The sequence below is a fragment of the Sminthopsis crassicaudata genome, chromosome 4 (assembly GCF_048593235.1).
Source record: "Sminthopsis crassicaudata isolate SCR6 chromosome 4, ASM4859323v1, whole genome shotgun sequence".
In the NCBI taxonomy this organism is placed as follows: Eukaryota; Metazoa; Chordata; class Mammalia; order Dasyuromorphia; family Dasyuridae; genus Sminthopsis; species Sminthopsis crassicaudata.
In genome coordinates this window covers 395,937,619-395,957,042 of record NC_133620.1, presented here as the reverse complement: position 1 = coordinate 395,957,042, position 19,424 = coordinate 395,937,619, and the positions used below count along the sequence as shown (strand labels likewise).

Here is a 19,424-nt window from a genome sequence, read left to right as displayed (position 1 = left end):
CCAAACAGAAGGAGGGAGAGTCACTAAGTTCATTGAGTGTAGTGTGAATTAATTTCATCTTGTGGAATGATAAATTTCTGGAGAAACTCATATTCGTGCTACACAAAGAATAATGATTCACACTACACAAAGAATAATGCCTATTCAAATGATGATCTTCTTTTAACTACATTAGACATTTAGATATCCATTTTTAATTATCATTTAGAAATTGGGCATGGCCATTAAACAAATAGCTTTTTTCACCCCCTGTACTACAAAATATATATTCACAATCAATGATATTTATCATTAACAAAAATTTTTGACTGCTATTGTATAAGACATTTTATGGAACTGCTGGGAACGTAGAAGATACAAAATATAATATTTAAGAATTATCTACTAGATTAGTAATAAAGGGAAAATAAAGTAAAAAAAAAATGTGAAGACAAAACAAATATCGTATTAACTATAAGATAAAGTCCAAGTACCTCACTAGCCTTTCATTCAAAGCCCTTTACAGTTCAATCTCTGGTTTCCTTTTCAAATTTTTCTCTTATCATTCTTCCACTTTAATCTTTCATGTTCCCCAAAATTATTCTCACTGTTTACCTAAATATTTCCCTTGCATTTCCATTTTCATGTAGGTACTCAGCTGGAATTCTACTTACTTAACTTCTCTATCAAAATTTTGTATGTTTTTAAAATAGAGAAAAGCTTAAATGCTACTATAACCTCTTTTTGAAAGTTTTCCCAAGCTGTCTAAGCATGACTAATATTGAACATCTCATTTCACTTTTAGTATGTATTTTAGCTATTTAGATACATATGTATGCATGCCTGCAGACCTTTGGAATTGTTTTAGACTTTTTCGTGCCCTCCCCCCAATAATAATAATAATTTGTAACATTTATGTAGCCCTTACTTTGTACCAGGCTCTGTATTATAAGTCCTTTATTATTTATCTCATTTGATCTTCACAATAACTGGGAGTTAATTGCTGTTATTATCCCTATTTTACAGGTAGGGAACCAAGCATTTAAATGACTTGCACAGAAACACATAGCTAGTAAATTTCTGAGGTCTGATTTGAACTCAGATTTTCCTGCCTCCAGGCCTAGTGCTCTTGGTACCACCCAGCTAATTCCATAAAAATCCAACATGGTATTTTTATTAGTATATATGTCCATTGATCAAAATGTAGTCATTTCCTCAAATAAAGCTTCATTCATTTATTTAAAAAATATATAACAAGCATCTGGTATATACTGGACCCTGTTATCAGAAGACTTAAAGACAAAAATGAAACAGACTCTACCTCAAAGAACTTACTAGGAAAAAATGTGACATACCCAAATGAGTCATCAAAGATAAAAGCGCATTTAAAGCAACAGAGGGGAGGGAGAACAGTTACAACTAAGGGAATTAGCAATGGCTTCCTACTGTAGGAAGTAGCTTTGAATGGACCCTAAAAGAACGCAAGAGATTTTAAGAGGAAAGGAGGGAATGTTTTCCAGAGGATGCCAGGCAGCATTTTCATATGTATTGTGGGTAGGAAATAAGATGTCATGTGTGGGAAACAAAAAGTATACTTTTTGGCTGAACCCAAAATGTATGAAGGAAAGTAATATGAGTTTATACTGAAATCATAAATTGGAGCCATATTTTTTAAATCTCTAAATAATAATTTGAGGCTTAAGTCTTATTTTGCTCTCTTAGTCATACAATGTTATAATGTCAATATTTAGTAGTCTGAAAATAGTTTGAATTTAGTTTTATATTTAAATATCTATTTGTTGTCTGTGCCTTTTTTATGTGATATTAAGAAAAATTTAAAACTTCTCCAGACATATCTATAAAAAGAGAGGTTTTAAAAATAAACTTTAGTTCCATGATAATTCTATGAACCATTCATTACTTATTTTTCATTATTTATTTTTCATGTGTCCCTTTCCAGACAATGAATGACTTTGACTATTTGAAACTATTGGGTAAAGGCACTTTTGGGAAAGTGATTTTGGTTCGAGAGAAGGCAAGTGGAAAATATTATGCTATGAAGATTTTGAAGAAAGAAGTAATTATTGCAAAGGTAAGCTATTTCCTCCTTCCATTAGAAAATTTATTTTTAGGAATCCTGTGAAATAGAAAATTGTACTCACTATCATGCAATAGATAAAATTGTGCTTCTATTAAAGTAAAATCTGATTTTTAATATTTACTTTATAATTTGGAAAATACATAATAACAATATAACTAATGATATTTTTAGAGAATAATGGTTTTGATTTAAATATGTCAAAAATGCAACATTATTTTTTTTGTGTAACTTATTGCGCCGATGGTACTAAAAACATTTTGCATTAAAAAGCACTGACATTCTGAATTCGATATAATACAGATTCAACATGCTATGATTAGAATTATTTAGCAAATTTATGCCCTTATAAGGAAGACAAAAAAAAATATCACTTTAAGGAAAATTTTACAAGTGATAACATTTATTAAAGGGGGTAGATTCTTGTGCTTATGAGGAAAGGTTACTAGTAAGTAGGCTTTGACATTCCATTGCATAGCCTTCTGAGCTCCCTTGATGATTATGTCAAATTTAAAACTTTTAAATAAAGCATCTTCTTAATTATTCTGGTCTCTGTCTCTTAGTACAGATTTATTTTATTTTAAATAAAATTTAATACCCTTATCAGTAGATACCCACTCTACTTGTTCTTGTGTTACCAAGAAATGATTTCCATTCTTATCAAGAATTCTGCCTTTGAGTCATTGTATATTATGTCTTGACATGGAATATTTGCTTTCATTCTGTAATGCCGGAGAAACTGAGGCAAGATAGAGATTAGAGTTTTTTTTAATATTTTATTAATTGGAGAGTTTAATTGACTGGACAGACTCTCGTCTCAAAGTATCCAGTAATGAATGGGGGAATGGTAAACACTTTTATAGCTCTTCAGACAAAGGAAAGGAAAAAGAGTGGGAAAATTAGAAACTTGTCAGGATGGGGGAAGTTATAAATTTTTACTAAAAGCCAGAGTCAGGATGTTTGAATAACAGAAGTAAAGATGTCAGTGAAGTATCCCAGATAGTCTTATCTTTTGGAATATTTTAGAGGGGCAGTGTCATAAATTCTTGGGGGCAGAAGGAGCTAGGAGTCAGGAAGGCTGATCTGCTCCTCATCTCCCATTGACAATTTATAAAGTTAGAGCAAATGGTCCTCAGTCTTAATGAACCAGGAGGATTTTATGACTTAGGGACTGAGGCAGAACAGTCAAGGAAACTGAGATAGAACAATTCATGGAAACTCAGTCAGGACAATGAGGGAAACTAGTGCAGGGAAACTGAGGTATAACAGCTCAAGGAGACTGTGGCATAACAATTCCTTGCACCAAACTGTATCTCTTCTTGATTCCCAAGTCTGTTCCAGCTTTACTACATTTTATTGTCCATTGTGTGTAAGTCAATATATTTGAGGCCATTGTTCTTTCCTGATGTAAATAAACCTGCTCTATGTTTACTGCCTTTGTTAGCCTAAGTGCTTGAAGACTAATTGAGAGAAATAAGCCATTAAGTCTTAACTCTTTGACCTAACTCAGTGGATCACTATTAATGTTTAATATACAGCTAATGTTCTCCTACTTGCTCCTCAATTTCTTTTTTTTTTTTTTTGTTTCTCTGTCCCAGACCATCAATGCATATAAGTAGCCATCCCCCCTGTAATTGTTTGACAATCTACTATTGCCATGGGAAAAGTTTGTTTAGAAAAAAGGAGGAGAATGTCTTGAAGTGAAAAAGAAACTGTAAAAGAGGAGATTTAAAGAGTAACATGATCTATATTAAGAACCATACCATAAATATATTACAAGAGAAGTAGATTACATATTTCTCTGGCCCATAGCTAGACGATGAATTCTTAATCCAGTTGGATGGAAGCAACTACAAAAGATAAAATAGATCATTTTAATTATATAGAATTTAGAAGCTTTTGCATATACTGGGTAGAGTACGAGACCTGGAGTTACTAGCTGTGTGATCCTGGAAAAGTCACCTAACCTCTGCCTGTGGCAGTTTCCTCATCTATAATATGGGAGTAATAATAGCACATAACCTCCTAGAATTGTTGTAAGGATCAAATTAGAATACTTGTAAAGCCCTTAGCATAGTACCTGGCACATTTTGACCCTTTTATAAATGTTAGCTATTATCATTATTATGTGTGAGATGAACTGGAGAGAGAAAGGAGCTCTCAGCAAAATAACTCCAATATTTTCAATCAAATATAAGACAGGTTCTCAGCTTAGAGGCTTGGGGAGGGGAGAGCCAGATTTAAGGAATGATAAAAGGTTTACAAAAGGTATGATAGTGGATATGAGAGTGAGTCAATTAAGAAAGACAACATTACTTTGCTACAGCTAGGATATAATTAATATTATGTAAAATTCATTTGTAGTGGACCCACTAAACAGGGTTTTATTATTTTCTTCAGCTTTGTTCAGCAGCCTATGAGTAAGAACAAAGGTAACATCTGCTGGGAATAATCCAAGGCTGAGGTTTGGCAGGGTAAGATCAAAATGACAGAATCAGAAGTAAAGGACTTGAAATAAGAGAACAGTATGGAGCTGAGCTGGCTTGCCAAGAGACCAGTAGAAGAAGAGAAGGACAGTATAATATTGGCATTCTTTGAAAGAAGAGATTGAGGGATCACAATGAGGACCAAAACCAAACAGGATTTGGGATTACAAGGCATCTGGGAAGGTGGAATGACAATAGATTGTGATAGGATAAAGAAATATTATAGGATGAACTTGGAAGTGGAAATAAGATGTCTGTAATATTTTCCCCAAAGAGTTCAGTGCTAGACATGAGGTCACTGACAAAAGAAAAGCTCCATGTGCAACAAAATATTCATAACAACACTTTTTATAGTAGCAAAGAAGTGGATGCAAGTAGAAACCTAGTTATTGGGAAATGACTAGATAAATTGAGCTACATGAATGTAGTGGGATATTATTGTCCCATAAGAAACTACAAGCATCCTGAGTACAAAGAAGATTATATGAAACTGATACCAAGGGAAGTAATCAGAGCCAAAGAAATAATATACATAATGATTATAACCAGAACAATAAATAACCACAAAATAATTCAAATTAAATACTGCAGAATTATAAAGGATGAACATGCTCTCAGAGCAGAAATATAATAACACACTTCCTTCTCTGTTGCAGAGATGGGAGGTCCACAAGTATAGAACATTGCATGTAATTTCAGATTTTTATAATAATTTTGCTGATTAATTCCCCCTTTCATTTAAAAAAAAATTTTGTTACAAGGAATGGATCTCTGGGGAGACTTGTGCTTCTCTCAGAAGAGATGTATATGAAGCAAATGATTTCAATAAAAATCTATTTACAAAAGAAACATGGTAGAAGGGAAAGCTAAATGGCACAGTGGACAAATGGGAATCAGGAAGATAACTTTTTGTGAATTCAGATCTGGTCTCAGATACTTCCTGTGTCACTGAACCTTGTTTCCTTCCATTTCCTCATCTATAAAATGAACTGAAGAAAGAAATAACACACCACCCTGTTATGGACCAGAACTCTGAAACAAGGATTCTTACAAGGTGTTAAATCAGTGGAATTGACTTAATAGTTCTCTAGTTCAGTACACGTATTTATTACTTAATATAGTTCCACAAGATTCACACCTTTGATAATGGAGTATATAACAGCCAGCAAAAGCTGAGACAGATTCATTCCATCGTACCTCTTTGTGGTGGCTGGAGGCTGAAGCACAGACCTTTGGACTCAGATTCATTCACTTCATCTCACCCTGCCTTGGTGGCTTCTGTCTTTATATCCATTTAATTGTCCTAATAATGAGAAAGTTGTCATAAGTTACAGGTATCATCTTCCCACATAGGAATATAAATAGTATATCCTTATTAAGTCTCTTATTTCCTTTTATCTTAATTAATTAATTAATTCCTATTATCTTAATTCTTTTTTTTTTTTTTTTTTTTTTTTTTTGCTTCTCTTGAGTCTTGTATTTGGAAGAAAAAAATTCTCTTCAGCTCTGGTCTTTTCATCAGGAGTGCTTGAAAGAACTCTTTCACTGAATCAATTTTTGAGTGGGTGATACTTGGTTGTATCCTACCTCCTTTTCTCTAGGGAATATCATTTCAAGCCCTTTGATCTTTTAATATAGAAGCTGCAAAACTTGTGGTATGTTGGCTGTGGCTCCACCATACTTGAATTGTTTCTTTTTTGACAGTTTGCAGTATTTTCTTTTTGGCCTGAGAGTTCTACAATTTAATAACGATGTTCCTGGGAGTTTTCATTTTGGGATCTCTTTCAGGAGGTGATTGATGGGTTCTTTCAGTTTCTACTTTACCCTCTGGTTCTAAAATATCATGACAGTTTTCCTTGATAATGTCCTGAAAAGGGTTGTCTGGGCATTATACTTTTTAAATTAAATTATCTCTTTAATTAAATTAAGTTAAATTATAGATCTATTTTCTACATCAATTGTTTTTCTGTTTCATTGTCTTTTTTTTTTTTTTTGGCTTTGTTTTATTGTTTTTTGATGACCCAGAGTTATTAGTTTTTTACTTTCTCAATTATGATTTTTTAATTAATTTTATAATTATAATTTTTTTGACAGTACATATGCATGGGTAATTTTTTTTTAACTTTATCCCTTGTATTCACTTTTCCAAATTTTCCCCTCCCTCCCTCTACTCCCTCCCCTAGATGACAGGCAATCCCATACATATTAAATGTATTACAGTATATCCTAGATACAATATATGTGTGTAAAATCAAATTTTTGTTGCACGGTCAGAATTGGATTCTCAAAGTATAAATAACCTGGGTAGAAAGACAATAGTGCAAACATTTTACACTCAATTCCCAGTGTTCCTTCTCTGGGTGTAGCTGTTTCTGTCCATCATTGATCAACTGGAACTGAATTCTCAATTATGATTTTAAGGAATTATTTTCTTTTGTGAAGTTTTGTGTCTCCTTTTCCATTTGGCCAATTCTGTTTTTTAAGTGAAAATATTTTTCAGTAAATTCTGCTTCAACTATTAGTGTCTTCAGCATTTTTATGACTCCTTTACCAATGTGCTGACTTTCCCCCCCCCCCCCCGTAATTTATTTGTTACTCTTATTTCTCTTTCAAATTTTTTCTCTACCTCTCTTACTTATTTTCAAATCCTTTTTGAGCTCTTCTGTGCCCTGAGACTAACTTGTATTTTTCTTTGAGGCTTTGGATATAGGAGTTTTATCTTTCCTATCTTCTTTGAGGCTTTGAATGTAGGAGTTTTGTCTTTGCTTTCTTCTTCTGAATGTGTGTTCTGATACACACTTTGAGAACCACTGCCATGAGTGTGTACAGGAAAGTGTTGTATAGTAACTCTTAAAAAAAACAGGCTGAAGCAAGATTCTGAAAAATTTTTGATATAAAGCAGAAGAGTTTGATTTGATTCTAGAGAGATAAGGAGGCAAATTAAGCTCTTTTAATAGGATATTAAAGTGATAGGACCTATAATTTAAGAATTATCAGTTTACTAGCTATGTGCAGCATAAATTAGAAAGGAGAAGATTTTAGGCTGGATGATCAATTATGAAAGAATTATACTGTTGGTGGTAATCAAAGATATGAAGACAAAAGTAGATTTGTTAAGTGAAAATCCTTTTTATTATATATATATATATATATATATATATATATATATATATATATATATATTAAAGCTTTTTATTTTCAACATATATGCATGAATAATTTTTCGACATTGATGCTTACATAACCTTGTGTTCCAAATTTTCCCATCCTTCCCCCATCCCCTACCTTAGATGGCAAATAATCCAATATATGTTATACATGTTAAAATATATTTTAAATCCAATATATGTAAATATATTTGTACAATTATCTTGATGCACAAGAAACATCAGATCAAAAAGGAAAGAAAATGAATAAGAAAACAAAATGCAAACAAACAACAACAAAAAGAGTGAGAATGATAAATTATGTTATGATCCACACTCAATTCCCACAGTCCTCTTTCTTGGGTGTAGATGGCTCTTTTATCATGAGATTATTGAAGCTGGCCTAAATCATCTCATGGTTGGAAAAAGCCACATCCATCAGAATTGATTGTCATATAATATTGTTGTTGCCGTGTACAATGATCTCCTGGTTCTGCTTGTTTCATTTAGCATCAGTTCATGTAAGTCTCTCCAGGCCTCTCTGAAATCATCCTGCTGATCATTTTTTATAGAACAATAATATTCCATAACATTCATATGCTACAATTTATTCAGCCATTCTCCAATTGATGGGCATCCATTCAATTTCCAGTTTCTAGCCACTACAAAAAAGGACTACTGCAAACATTTTTGCACATATGGGTCCCTTTCCCTCCTTTAAAATCTCTTTGGGATATAAGCCCAGTAATAATACTGTTGGATCAAAGGGTATGCACAGTTTGATAACTTTTTGAGTATAGTTCCCAATTGCTGTCCAGAATGGTTGAATCTGTTCACAATTCCACCAACAATGTATCAATGTTCCAGTTTTCCCACATCTTTTCCAGTCATCTTAGCCAATCTGAGAGGTATGTAGTGGTATCTCAGAGTTGTTTTAAGTTGTATTTCTCTGATCAGTAATGATTTGGAGCACCTTTTCATATAATTAGAAATAGTTTCAATTTCTTCATCTGAAAATTATCTGCTCATATCCTTTGACCATTTATTAATTGGAGAATAGATAGATAAGAATTGTTTTCTTATAAATTAGAGTCAATTCTCTATATATTTTGGAAATGAAGCCTCTATCAGTACCTTTCCCTTGTAATCTTGCCTGCATTAGTTTTGTTTGTACAAAAACTTTTTAACTTGATATGATCAAAATTTTCTATTTTGTGATCAATAATGATTTCTAGTTCTTCTTTGGTCATAAATTCCTTCCTCCTCCACAGGTCTGAGAAGTAAACTATCATATGTTTTTCTAATTTATTTATAATCTCATTCTTTATGCCTAGATCATGAATCCATTTTGACCTTATCTTGGTGTACAGTGTTAAGTGTGGGTCAATGCCTAGTTTCTACCATACTAATGTCCAATTTTCCCAGCAGTTTTTGTCAAACAGTGAATTCTTATCCCAAAAGCTGTGGTCTTTGGGTTTGTCAAACACTAGATTGTTATAGTTATTAACTATATAATATCACTCTTTATGTCTAAATCATGAACCCATTTCAACCTTATCTTGGTATGTGGTGTTAGGTGGGTCAATGTCTAGTTTCTTCCATATTAGTTTATGGAAATACTTTTTAAAAATATGGGAACGACAGATTTCTGGCCAGAGTTGGATTGTACATGAGTGCTGATGAAAAATATCTGGAGTCTTAGAAATATAGTCAATGGCTTTAAACAAAAAAAGGAAAGAAAGAGGAAAGTATTTATGTATATCAACGAAAGCAACTGCTATAGGCAGTAAGTAACTACGATGTAGGAAAAAGAACATCAATAGAAGCATGTGGAAATTTACACAGATGAAATCCAAGAAAGGTAACAAGAATGAAACCCATCATGTTACAAATCTTTAATAGAGTAAGAGCAACAGAAACTATCCCTAATTTAGAACTTCAGAGTTTATAGAGAGCTTGACTTGATTTGATTCTCACTACAATCCACTGATGTGTAGATACTCTTATTTTCCCCATTTTACAGATGAGAAAGGTGATAGTGATAGAGGTTGTTGATTGACTTGTTTCAGGGTACATTCTAAGTGAATATTTGAGGAAGTATTCAAGTTTAGTTCTTCTTTACTCCATCTCTGAATCTTTCCACTGTGCCAAGCTGGATCTAAAAGATCCCTAGTAAATCATGAAAATTAATCTGTTAGAAGTGGATGGAAGACCAGACTATGTCCTTTTTTTTTTTTTTTTTTTTTTTTTTTTTAAAATAAATAACAAACCTGGACCTTTTCCCTTGCAAAATCAGCAAGTTGAAAAAAATTAGCTTTTTGATATAGATCCCATCTCTATCTGTAGTTAAAGTTTTTCAAAGATTCTAAGTATTCATATGTCATTTTAATGTCTCTCCCAGGTTATGTAGCACAATTTATTTATAGTCATTATAAATTAGTGTGTAAAAAAAGTATCAACATGTTCTAACCACCAAGTTTTGTCACTCTTATTTTTAACTTTATATTTTGACAAGTTGCTTTTAAATTGCAATTAAAAATTATTGACATCTGTGTTTACTATTTTATCTTAACCATACCTTATCTTCATAGCAGTGATTAAATACTTTGTGAAAAAGAGCAATGCAAAATTTGCATTAAATAAATATTTTTCTGATTAAATGTAAAATATGGTAGAAAATTATTTTAAAATATATTAATACATTACTTTTATCCTAATTTTATCAAATGAATGTTGAGCAAGTATATTATTGTCTTTTATTTTTTAACATATCAATTTGTTAATCCTTTTGCAGAATTTAAAAGATTTTCTGTCATTGATAACAAATAAGAAATAGAAATTGATTTTTAAAAATATAAATCTGTTGGGCAGTATACTGTTGTCAGGGACCAAAATGATATTACTATGTTACAGTCAAGTTTGTATGTCTTACTATAGCTGATCAGATCAATAATGAGTTCAGAATGCTGTGCCACAAGACCGACACAGATATGAACATTTGGGATGGATTCTCTAATTTTGCTAATCTCAAATTTCTTCTAAGCTATTTCAATTCAGCTTTGCTCATAAGGCACAGTACCTTTCCTGAAGAGGGCACATCATGCTAGGTGGTCCTGTGCCAGTGTTTCCCATGTCATACAATCAATTCTAAAGTTCCTAAGAGTGACCTCAAGGGTATCTTTGTATTGTTTTTTTCTGACCATCTTGTGAGCACTTACCCTGTGTGAGTTCTCCATAAAATAGTCTTTTTGGCAAGTGCACATTTGGCATTCAAACAATGTGATCAGTCCAGTGGAGTTGTGCTCTGTGCAATAGAGTTGGAATTCCTGGCAGTTTAGTTTGAGGAAGGACTTCAATGTCTGATATCTTATCCTGAGAAGTGTTCTTCAGAATGTTCCTACAACAATTCAAATGGAAACGACTTGGTTTCCTGACATGGCACTAGAATACTCTCCAGGTTTCATGAGGTCAGTACAACAGCTCTATTGACCTTTAGTTTGGTAGTCTTGCCTCTCCCATGTGGAAATTTCCTTTGGAATCTCTCAAACACTGAACTAGATCTGCATATGTGTCAACCTCATTATTAAAGGGGACATACATCCCTGGAAAGTATGCTGCCACGGTAAGTGAACTTATCCATAGCATGCAAAACTTCTGTATTTGCTGTAACTGATGGTTAATGGAATATCTGTGTTTTCTTGGTATGAATTGTTACTTCAAAATTACTAGCAAAAGCAGCGGAGAATAGAGTGATAATTTGCTGCATCTCAGCTTCAGAAGCTGCTTTGAGAGCATAATTATCTGTAAACAAAAAATCATGTACAACACTCTCTCTTTTAATTTTGTTTTGTAATCTTTTCTTTTTTGTTGTTGTAATAGTCTCAATTTTAATTTTTTTATTAAAACTTTTTATTTTCAAAACATGCATAGGTAATTTTTCAACATTAACCTTGTGTTCCAATTTTCCTGACTTCCTCCCCTAAATGTCAAATTATCTAATACATGTTAAACATGATAAAAATATATGTTAAATGCAATTTATGCATACCTATTTATACAATTATCTTGCACAAGAAAATCAAATCAAAAATAAAAAAAAAAAAACAAGAAATAAAATAAAATTCAAAGCAAACAACAAAAAGAGTGAAATGCTGTGTTGTGATCCACATTCAGTTCCCAAAGTCCTCTTTCTGGATATAGATGGCTCTCTTCATCACAAGATCATTGGAATTGGTCTGAATCATTTCATTGTTGAAGAGAGCCATATCCATCAGAATTGATCATTGTATAATCCTGCTGTTGCCATGTAAAATGATCTTCTGGTTCTGCTCTTTCACTTAGCATCAGTTCATGTAAGTCTCTCCAGGCTTTCTGAAATCATTGTGCTGATCGTTTGTTATAGAACAATAATATTCCATAACATTCATATACAATAACTTATTCAGCCATTCTCCAGCTGATGGGCAGTCACTCAATTTCCAGTTCTTTGTCACTCCAAAAAGAGCTGTTACAAACATGTTTGCACATGTGAGTCCTTTCCCCTCTTTTATGATTTTCATAGGATGTAGACTCAGTAATGGCATTGCTGGTTTTGTAGCTTTTTGGGCATAGTTCCATATTGCTCTCCAAAATGCTTGGATCATTTCACAACTCCACCAACAATGCATTAGTGCTCCTGTTTTCCCACATCCCCTCCAACATTTATTATTCTCTTTTCCTGTCATCTTAGCTAATGTGGGAGGTGTGAGATAGTATCTTAAGTATCTTAGAGTTGTTTCAATTTGCATTTTTCTAATCAATAGTTATTTAGAGCATTTTCTATATGAATGTAGATGGCTTTCTTCAGCTGAAAATTATCTGTTCATATCCTTTGACCATTTATCAATTGGGGGAATGAATTATATTCTTATAAATTTGACATAGTTCTTCATATATTTTAGAAATGAGACCTTTATCAGAAATAGTGTCTGTAAAGATTTTTTTTCCTAATGTTTTACTTCTGTTTTAATTAATCTTGTTTGTGTTGGTTTTGTTTGTGCAAAACTTTTAAAGTTTATGTAATCAAAGTTGTCCATTTTACCTTTCATAATGTTGTCTAATTCTTATTTGGTCATAAATTCCTTCCTTCTTAAAAGATCTGATATGTAAATATACCTTGTTCTCCTAATTTGTTTATGGTATCATCCTTTTTGACCAAATCATGACTTTTTGGTCATGTCATGGCCAAAGTCTTTTTGACTTTATTTTGGTATGGGTTGTGAGATCTAGATCTATGCTGAGTTTCTGACATTATTTTCCTAATTTCCCAGCAATTTTTATCAAATAGTGAGTTCTTATTCTATCAAATACTAGATTGTTATAGGCTTATTGTCTCATGTGTCTCAAATCTATTCCACTGATCTATCACTCTTATTTCTTAAGTAGTACCAAGTGGTTTTAATGAATGTTGCTTTATAATATAGTTTCATATTTGGTAGTGCTAAGCCACCATTCTTTGTGTGTGTGTGTTTTTTTTTCTTTCTGTTAATTCCCTTGAAACTTTTGATATTCTAGATGGATTTTGTTATTAAGTAAAGTTTTGGCAGTTTGATTGGTTTGGCACTGAAAAAGTAGACCAATTTAAGCAGAATTGTCATTTTTATTATTTTAGCTCAGCCTAGCTATGAACAATTGATATTTTTCCATTTGTTTAGATCTGACTTTATTTGTGTGAGAAGTGTTTTGTAATTGTGTTTATATAGTTCTTGAATTTGTCTTGGCAGGTAGATCCCCAAGTATTTTATTTTGTCTACATTAATTTTAAATGGAATTTCTCTTTCTATCTCTTGTTAATGGGCCTTGTCAGTAATATATAGAAATACTGATGATTTGTATGGGTTTATTTTATATCCTGCAACTTGGCTAAAGCTGTAAATTGTTTCCAGTAGGTGTTTGGATTATTTTCTAGTATTCTCTAAGTATATCATCCTATCATCTGCAAAGAATAATGGTTTTATGTATCATGGTCAACCTGCCATCTGGTGAAGGTGGGGGGGAAGGGAAAAACTGGAACAAAAGGTTTTGCAATTGTCAATGCTGAAAAATTACCCATCCATAATGTCTTAAAAAGCTATTATAAAAAACAACAACAACAAAAAGAATTTCTTGGGAAAAAAAGAGTAATGTTTTGTTTCCTCATTGTCTATTCTAATTCCTTTAATTTGTTTTTCTTGTTGCTAAAGCCAATATTTCTAGTACGATGTTGAATAATAGTGATGACAGTGGACATCCTTGTTTCACCCCTGATCTTATTGGGAATGCATCCAACTTCTTTCCATTACAAATAATGCTTGCTGTAGATTTTAAATAGATACTGCTTATTATTCTAAGGAAAACTCCCTTTATGCCCATGCTCTCTAATGTTTTTAGTAGGCATGGATGTTCTATTTTGTCAAAAGTTTTTTCTTCATCTATTGAGATTATCATATGATTTCTATTGGTTTTGTTAATGATATGGTCGATTATGGTAATAGTTTTCCTAATATTGAACCAGCCCCGCATTCCTGGTATAAATATTATTTGGTCATGTGTATTATCCCGCTGATAAATTGCTGTAATTTCTTTGCTAATATTTTATTTGAAATTTTTGCATCGATATTCATTAGAGAGATTGGTCTGTAATTTTCTTTCTCTGTTTTGGCTCTTCCTGGTTTAGGTATCATTGCTATATTTATGTCATAAAAAGAATTTGGCAGGACTTCCTCTTTACCTATGTTTCTAGACAGTTTAAATAGTATTGGAATTCATTGTTTTTTTAAATCTTTGGTAGAATTCACTTATGAATACATCTGGCCCTTGAGATTTTTTTCTTAGGGAGTTCATTAATGACTTGTTCAGTTTTTTGGGGTTTTTTTGTTTGTTTTTTTCTAAAATGGGTCTATTTAAGTAATTTATTTCCTTTTCTGTTAACCTAGGCAGTTTATATTTTTGTAAATATTCATCCATTTCAGTTAGATTGCCAAACTTGCTACTGTACAGTTGGGCAAAATACCTCCTAATTAATTGCTTTAATTTCTTTTTTCATTGATGGTAAGTTCACCCTTTTCATTTTTGATGCTGATGATTGTTTTTTTCTTTAATTTTTGTGATCAAAGTAACCAAAGGTTTATTTTGTTGGTTTTTTTTCATAAACTCAACTCTTAGTTTTATTTATTAGTTTAATAATTTTCTTTGTTTATATTTTATTAATCTCCCCTTTGTGTTTCAGAATTTCTAATTTGGTATTGGGGATTTTTAATTTGTTCTTTTTCTACCTTTTTTAGTTGCAGGCCTAATTCATTGATCTCCTCTTTATTTTATTTATGTAACTATTTAAAGATACAAAATTTCTCAAGAACTGCTTTGATTGTATCCCATAAGTTTTGGTGTGTTGTCTTATTATTGTCATTTTCTTGGATAAAATTATGGATTATTTCTATGATTTGTTGTTTGGCCCATTCTTTGGCCATTCTTTAGAATTACATTACTTAATTTCCCATTAGTTTTTAGTCTATCTTTCCCTTATTGCATTGTGTTCTGAGAAGGAAGTGTTTATTATTTTTTTCCTTTTTGCATTTGATTAATGCCCTAAATCATGGTCAGTTTTTGTTAAGGTGCCTTGTACTGCTGAGAAAAAAAGTGTATCCCTTTCTTACCCTATTCAGTTTTCTTCAGCGGTCTATCATATTCAGGTTGTTATTAACTTCCCTAGTTTTCTTTCTTGTTTATTTTGTGGTTAAATTTGTCTGATTCTGAAAGGGAAAAGTTGAAATCGCTAACTAGAATAGTTTTGCTGTCTATTTCTTCCTGTAACTAGCTTAAAATCTCTAGAAATTTGCCTGCTCTACCATTTGGTGCATATGCATTTAGTATCATTACTACTTCATTATTTATTGTATCCTTTATCAAGATGTACTTTCTCATCTGTTTTAAAATAAGATCTATTTTTACTTTTGCCTTATTTGAGATCAGAATTGCTACCCCTGCTTTTTTTACTTTAGCTAAAGCATAATAAATTCTATTCTAGCCTTTTACCTTTATTCTGTTTGTCTCTCTGTACCAAATGTGTTTATTTTAAACAACATAGTGTAGGATTCTGTTTTTTAATCTACTATGCTATTTGTAGTTTTTCAACAGTGTTCCTTGGGGTTTTCCTTGTGGGATCTCTTTATGGTATCCTAAGTAATTACCTTTCCAGAGATGATTGATGGATTCTTTCAATGAGTATTTTCCCCTTTGATTTTTAGAATATTGGGGCAATTTCCTTAATTACTTCTTGTAGAGTGCTATCCAGACTCTCTTTTTTGGTCATGGCCTTTAGGTAGGCCAATGATTTTTAAATTGTCTGTTCTTTTTTTTTTTTTTTTTTCCCTTATTTTTTTAAATTTGTTTTGTTATTTATTTATTTATTTGTTTGTTTTGTTTTTTACTCCCCCCTTCCCCCGCTGGGGTTAAGTGACTTGCCCAGGGTCACACAGCTAGGAAGTGTTAACTGTCTGAGATCAGATTTGAACTCGGGTCCTCCTGAATTCAAGGTTGGTGCTCTATCCACTGCGCCACCTAGCTGCCCCCCTATATTGTCTGTTCTTGATCTATTTTCCAGATTGGCTATGGCCAATGAGATATTTCACATTTTCTTCCATTTTTTGATTCCTTTTAGTTTGTTTAACTGATTCTTGCTGTCTCACAAGGTCATTAGCTTCCATTTGCTCTGTTCCAATTTTTAATGTATGATTTTCTTCAGTTAGCTTTTGTATCTTTATTTCCATTTGGTCTATTCTACTATTTAAGTAATTGTTTTCTTCAATTTTTTTTTCTTCCTTTTCCAAACTGTTGGTTTTCTTTTGCAAAGCTTTCATTTCTTTTCTCATTTTTCTTCTAGCTCTCTTATTTGCCTTTTAAAAATCTTTTATAATCACTTCCAAGAAGCCTCTTTGCACCTCAGATCAATTCATATCATTCTTTGAGATTTTCCTGTGGGCATTTTGTTCTTATCTAAGTTTGTATTTTGATCTTCCCTGTCATCATAGTAGCTTTCTTTGATTAAGGCTCTTTTTTTGTTTTTTTGATTATTTTCTTTCATTCTCTTCCCTCCCTATTTTGTGACTTATATGGTTGAGCTCTGCTCCTGGAGTAAAAGGAATATTGTCTCAAGCTTCTTGCACAGCTCTGATTCGTGGTTTGGAGCATAGGAAGGTAGTCCCATCTGTTCTCACTAAGCAAGAGCTGGCAGTTTACCTTCCATGCTGGAACTGGAAGCCTACTGGTTTACTCTTGCTACTTACTGAACCAGGACCAAGGATCCCAGTTGCTGATCTGTTATTATGACCTTCTCTTTGGCTTTCCCAGGCACCGTCTGAGCTGAGCTGAACACCCTTTTCACCCCAATGAGACTGACACTTTTTGAAGACCTAATCTGTCTTGAGGGGGAAAGTGGTTTCATTCTGTCAGACTCTGTTCAGAATCTTAGTTTCATGTGATTTTGAAGGAAACTGGGAAAGGTCAAGTAGCTTCCTTGCTGTACTTAAGCCATCTTCTCTCAGCCCCCAGAATTCAGGATATTTATTTTGAAAATATCACATATATAGAAGTTACAAAACACTTCTCCCAAATGCCTTAGGGAAGATTCTCCCATATCATCTTGGTTTCTGGATAGAATAGTCTTAGACTTAAAAATGCTTTCTATGTAACTTTTGCCACATCAATTTCACTTCTGAATTCAGCTTAGGCAGTGGACAAGTTATTATGGCACTTTTTTGATTGCCTTTGATCTGTTAACATAATTTTATTGCTAGTCTCTAATTTGGGAATGGCTGGAGACAAAATAGCAGGCTAGAGACAGGAGTGCCAGCAAAAAAAAGTGGTGGTTTATTTTCAGAATGAGGAATGTGGTCTGCAAGCCCTCTTGAGAAGGGTTCCGCAGAGGTAAAAATTATATTATGTAAATCTTAAGTGGAAGGGTTGGGGATAAGGAATTCCAATTCAATCTTTACAATACAATTATATTGTATAATATACTACAGCTTAAACAGCAAGCCCATGAATTCAGGAGAAACAAGTGTTCTTAAGTCCTATGGGAACATTTCTTAATCAGAATTTTATGCTGGGACCAAATTCTGCAGTCTTTGATTTGCTGTCAGCAGGCAGACCAAACTGCACACGCTCTAAGGATTGAGTTCCATTGGCCAGGTCCCAGTTACTTGTAAATAATTATTAACATATAGTTAATTTGAAATGAATTCTAAGCAGTATGTATTAAGTTCAACCTAGATAATTTGGAGAAGCATTATCAAATTAGACATTGCAGGTTGACATTTTTTAACCACCCCAATTCACAGAGACCTTCTTTCTGCTAAGTTGCAGTGATTTTAATTATGTCAGTGGAAGGGATACTTGCCTTGATTAAATCACAGATTCTTGAAGTATTGAGATATGTTTAGTTTTATTGAAATAAAAGGTGAATTTTTAAAATTTGTCAGCAAACATTTTGTAACTAGTCTATATAAATGTGTCATAAAAATTGTTTTTAAACATATTTCAAAGTTTATCAATTGAATAAATTTGGTGCATTTTAGCATCTAACTTAAAAGTGAAATAAATGGAGATTTATTCTTGCTGAAAACACTTCTATATAGTTGGAGAAGGCTTTATTGTGGGGGAAGAATGTTTTGGAAACATCATCTCTTTTAGAGAAATATTTTAAAACTAAATAAAGGTTTGTTTTGCAATTTAAAATGAACACACAGTCAACCCTCAATTATCTGCACTAGTGAAGTGTAAAATTATTGTGGTTAATTGAAATATGCAAATAATTTACTTAGCAGATTTAGAGATGGAACCCAGTTTTTCATAATAAGAAAGCATGTTAAGGGAACTGAGTATGTGTCCCTGAAACTTCTTTAGATTTCAGTAGCTAGATTAAAGAATTCTAAACATATATTTTCCCTTCTCTTCATTCTTATGAAGAATTTAGTATAAGACTTCACTATGAATTATAATAAGCCAGAGTTTATAGTCTCACTCTAGGATTCCTTTCTCTGATCCACCAAAGCTTTTCATATGGTAGGAATTAATAAATGTTGTTGAATGTTATTGGAGTGCTAGACCTTTGCATCATTATATTCCACTAGCACTTAAAATGAATTCATAGTTCACTCTTAAAAACCTGCCCCACGTTCTAATTTGCATATTTTATTTATGGTGCTACTTTCTTTCAGTCATCTAGATGGGAGCGAGTTAAACACTTAAATTGTCCATAACCAAACTCATTATTTTTTCCCCAAATGTTTCCCTTTTACTGTCTTCTACTTTGAGAGCACCACTATTCTTCCAATCACCAAGTATCTAACACCTACCTCATTCACTTATCCATCACATTCATTCCAATGCCAAGTCTTATCAATTCTATCTTTACAACTTCTCATATTATATGCACTCTTCTCACCTTTGATAATGCCACCTAGCCTAGTGCAGGCCAATGATACCTCACACCTTTGGTTAAATCTCCCAGCCTCAAGCTCTCCCCACTTTAGTTAATTTTCCACCCAGCTACCACAGCATCCCATAAGTTATAAAGTGGTTTCCTGTTGCCTCCACAGTGAAATATAAAATTCTTTGTTTGGATTTTAAAATTCTTTATAAGCTATCCTATTCTTACTTTCTCATACCTTACTCTCTTTCAAGTATTCTTTGATCCAA

The 19,424-nt window shown here is 32.6% G+C and overlaps 1 protein-coding gene across 4 annotated transcripts in view; it reads left to right on the top strand.

Annotated features, from left to right (window-relative positions):
• AKT3 (AKT serine/threonine kinase 3) overlaps nt 1-19,424 on the top strand; it is a 410,275-nt gene that overhangs the window by 260,094 nt on the left and 130,757 nt on the right. For all 4 annotated transcript variants that reach the window (XM_074262535.1, XM_074262536.1, XM_074262534.1 and 1 more), the window contains one exon: nt 1,940-2,071. In XM_074262535.1, coding sequence (XP_074118636.1) covers nt 1,940-2,071 — 132 coding nt within the window. The remainder of the gene's footprint in view (nt 1-1,939; nt 2,072-19,424) is intronic.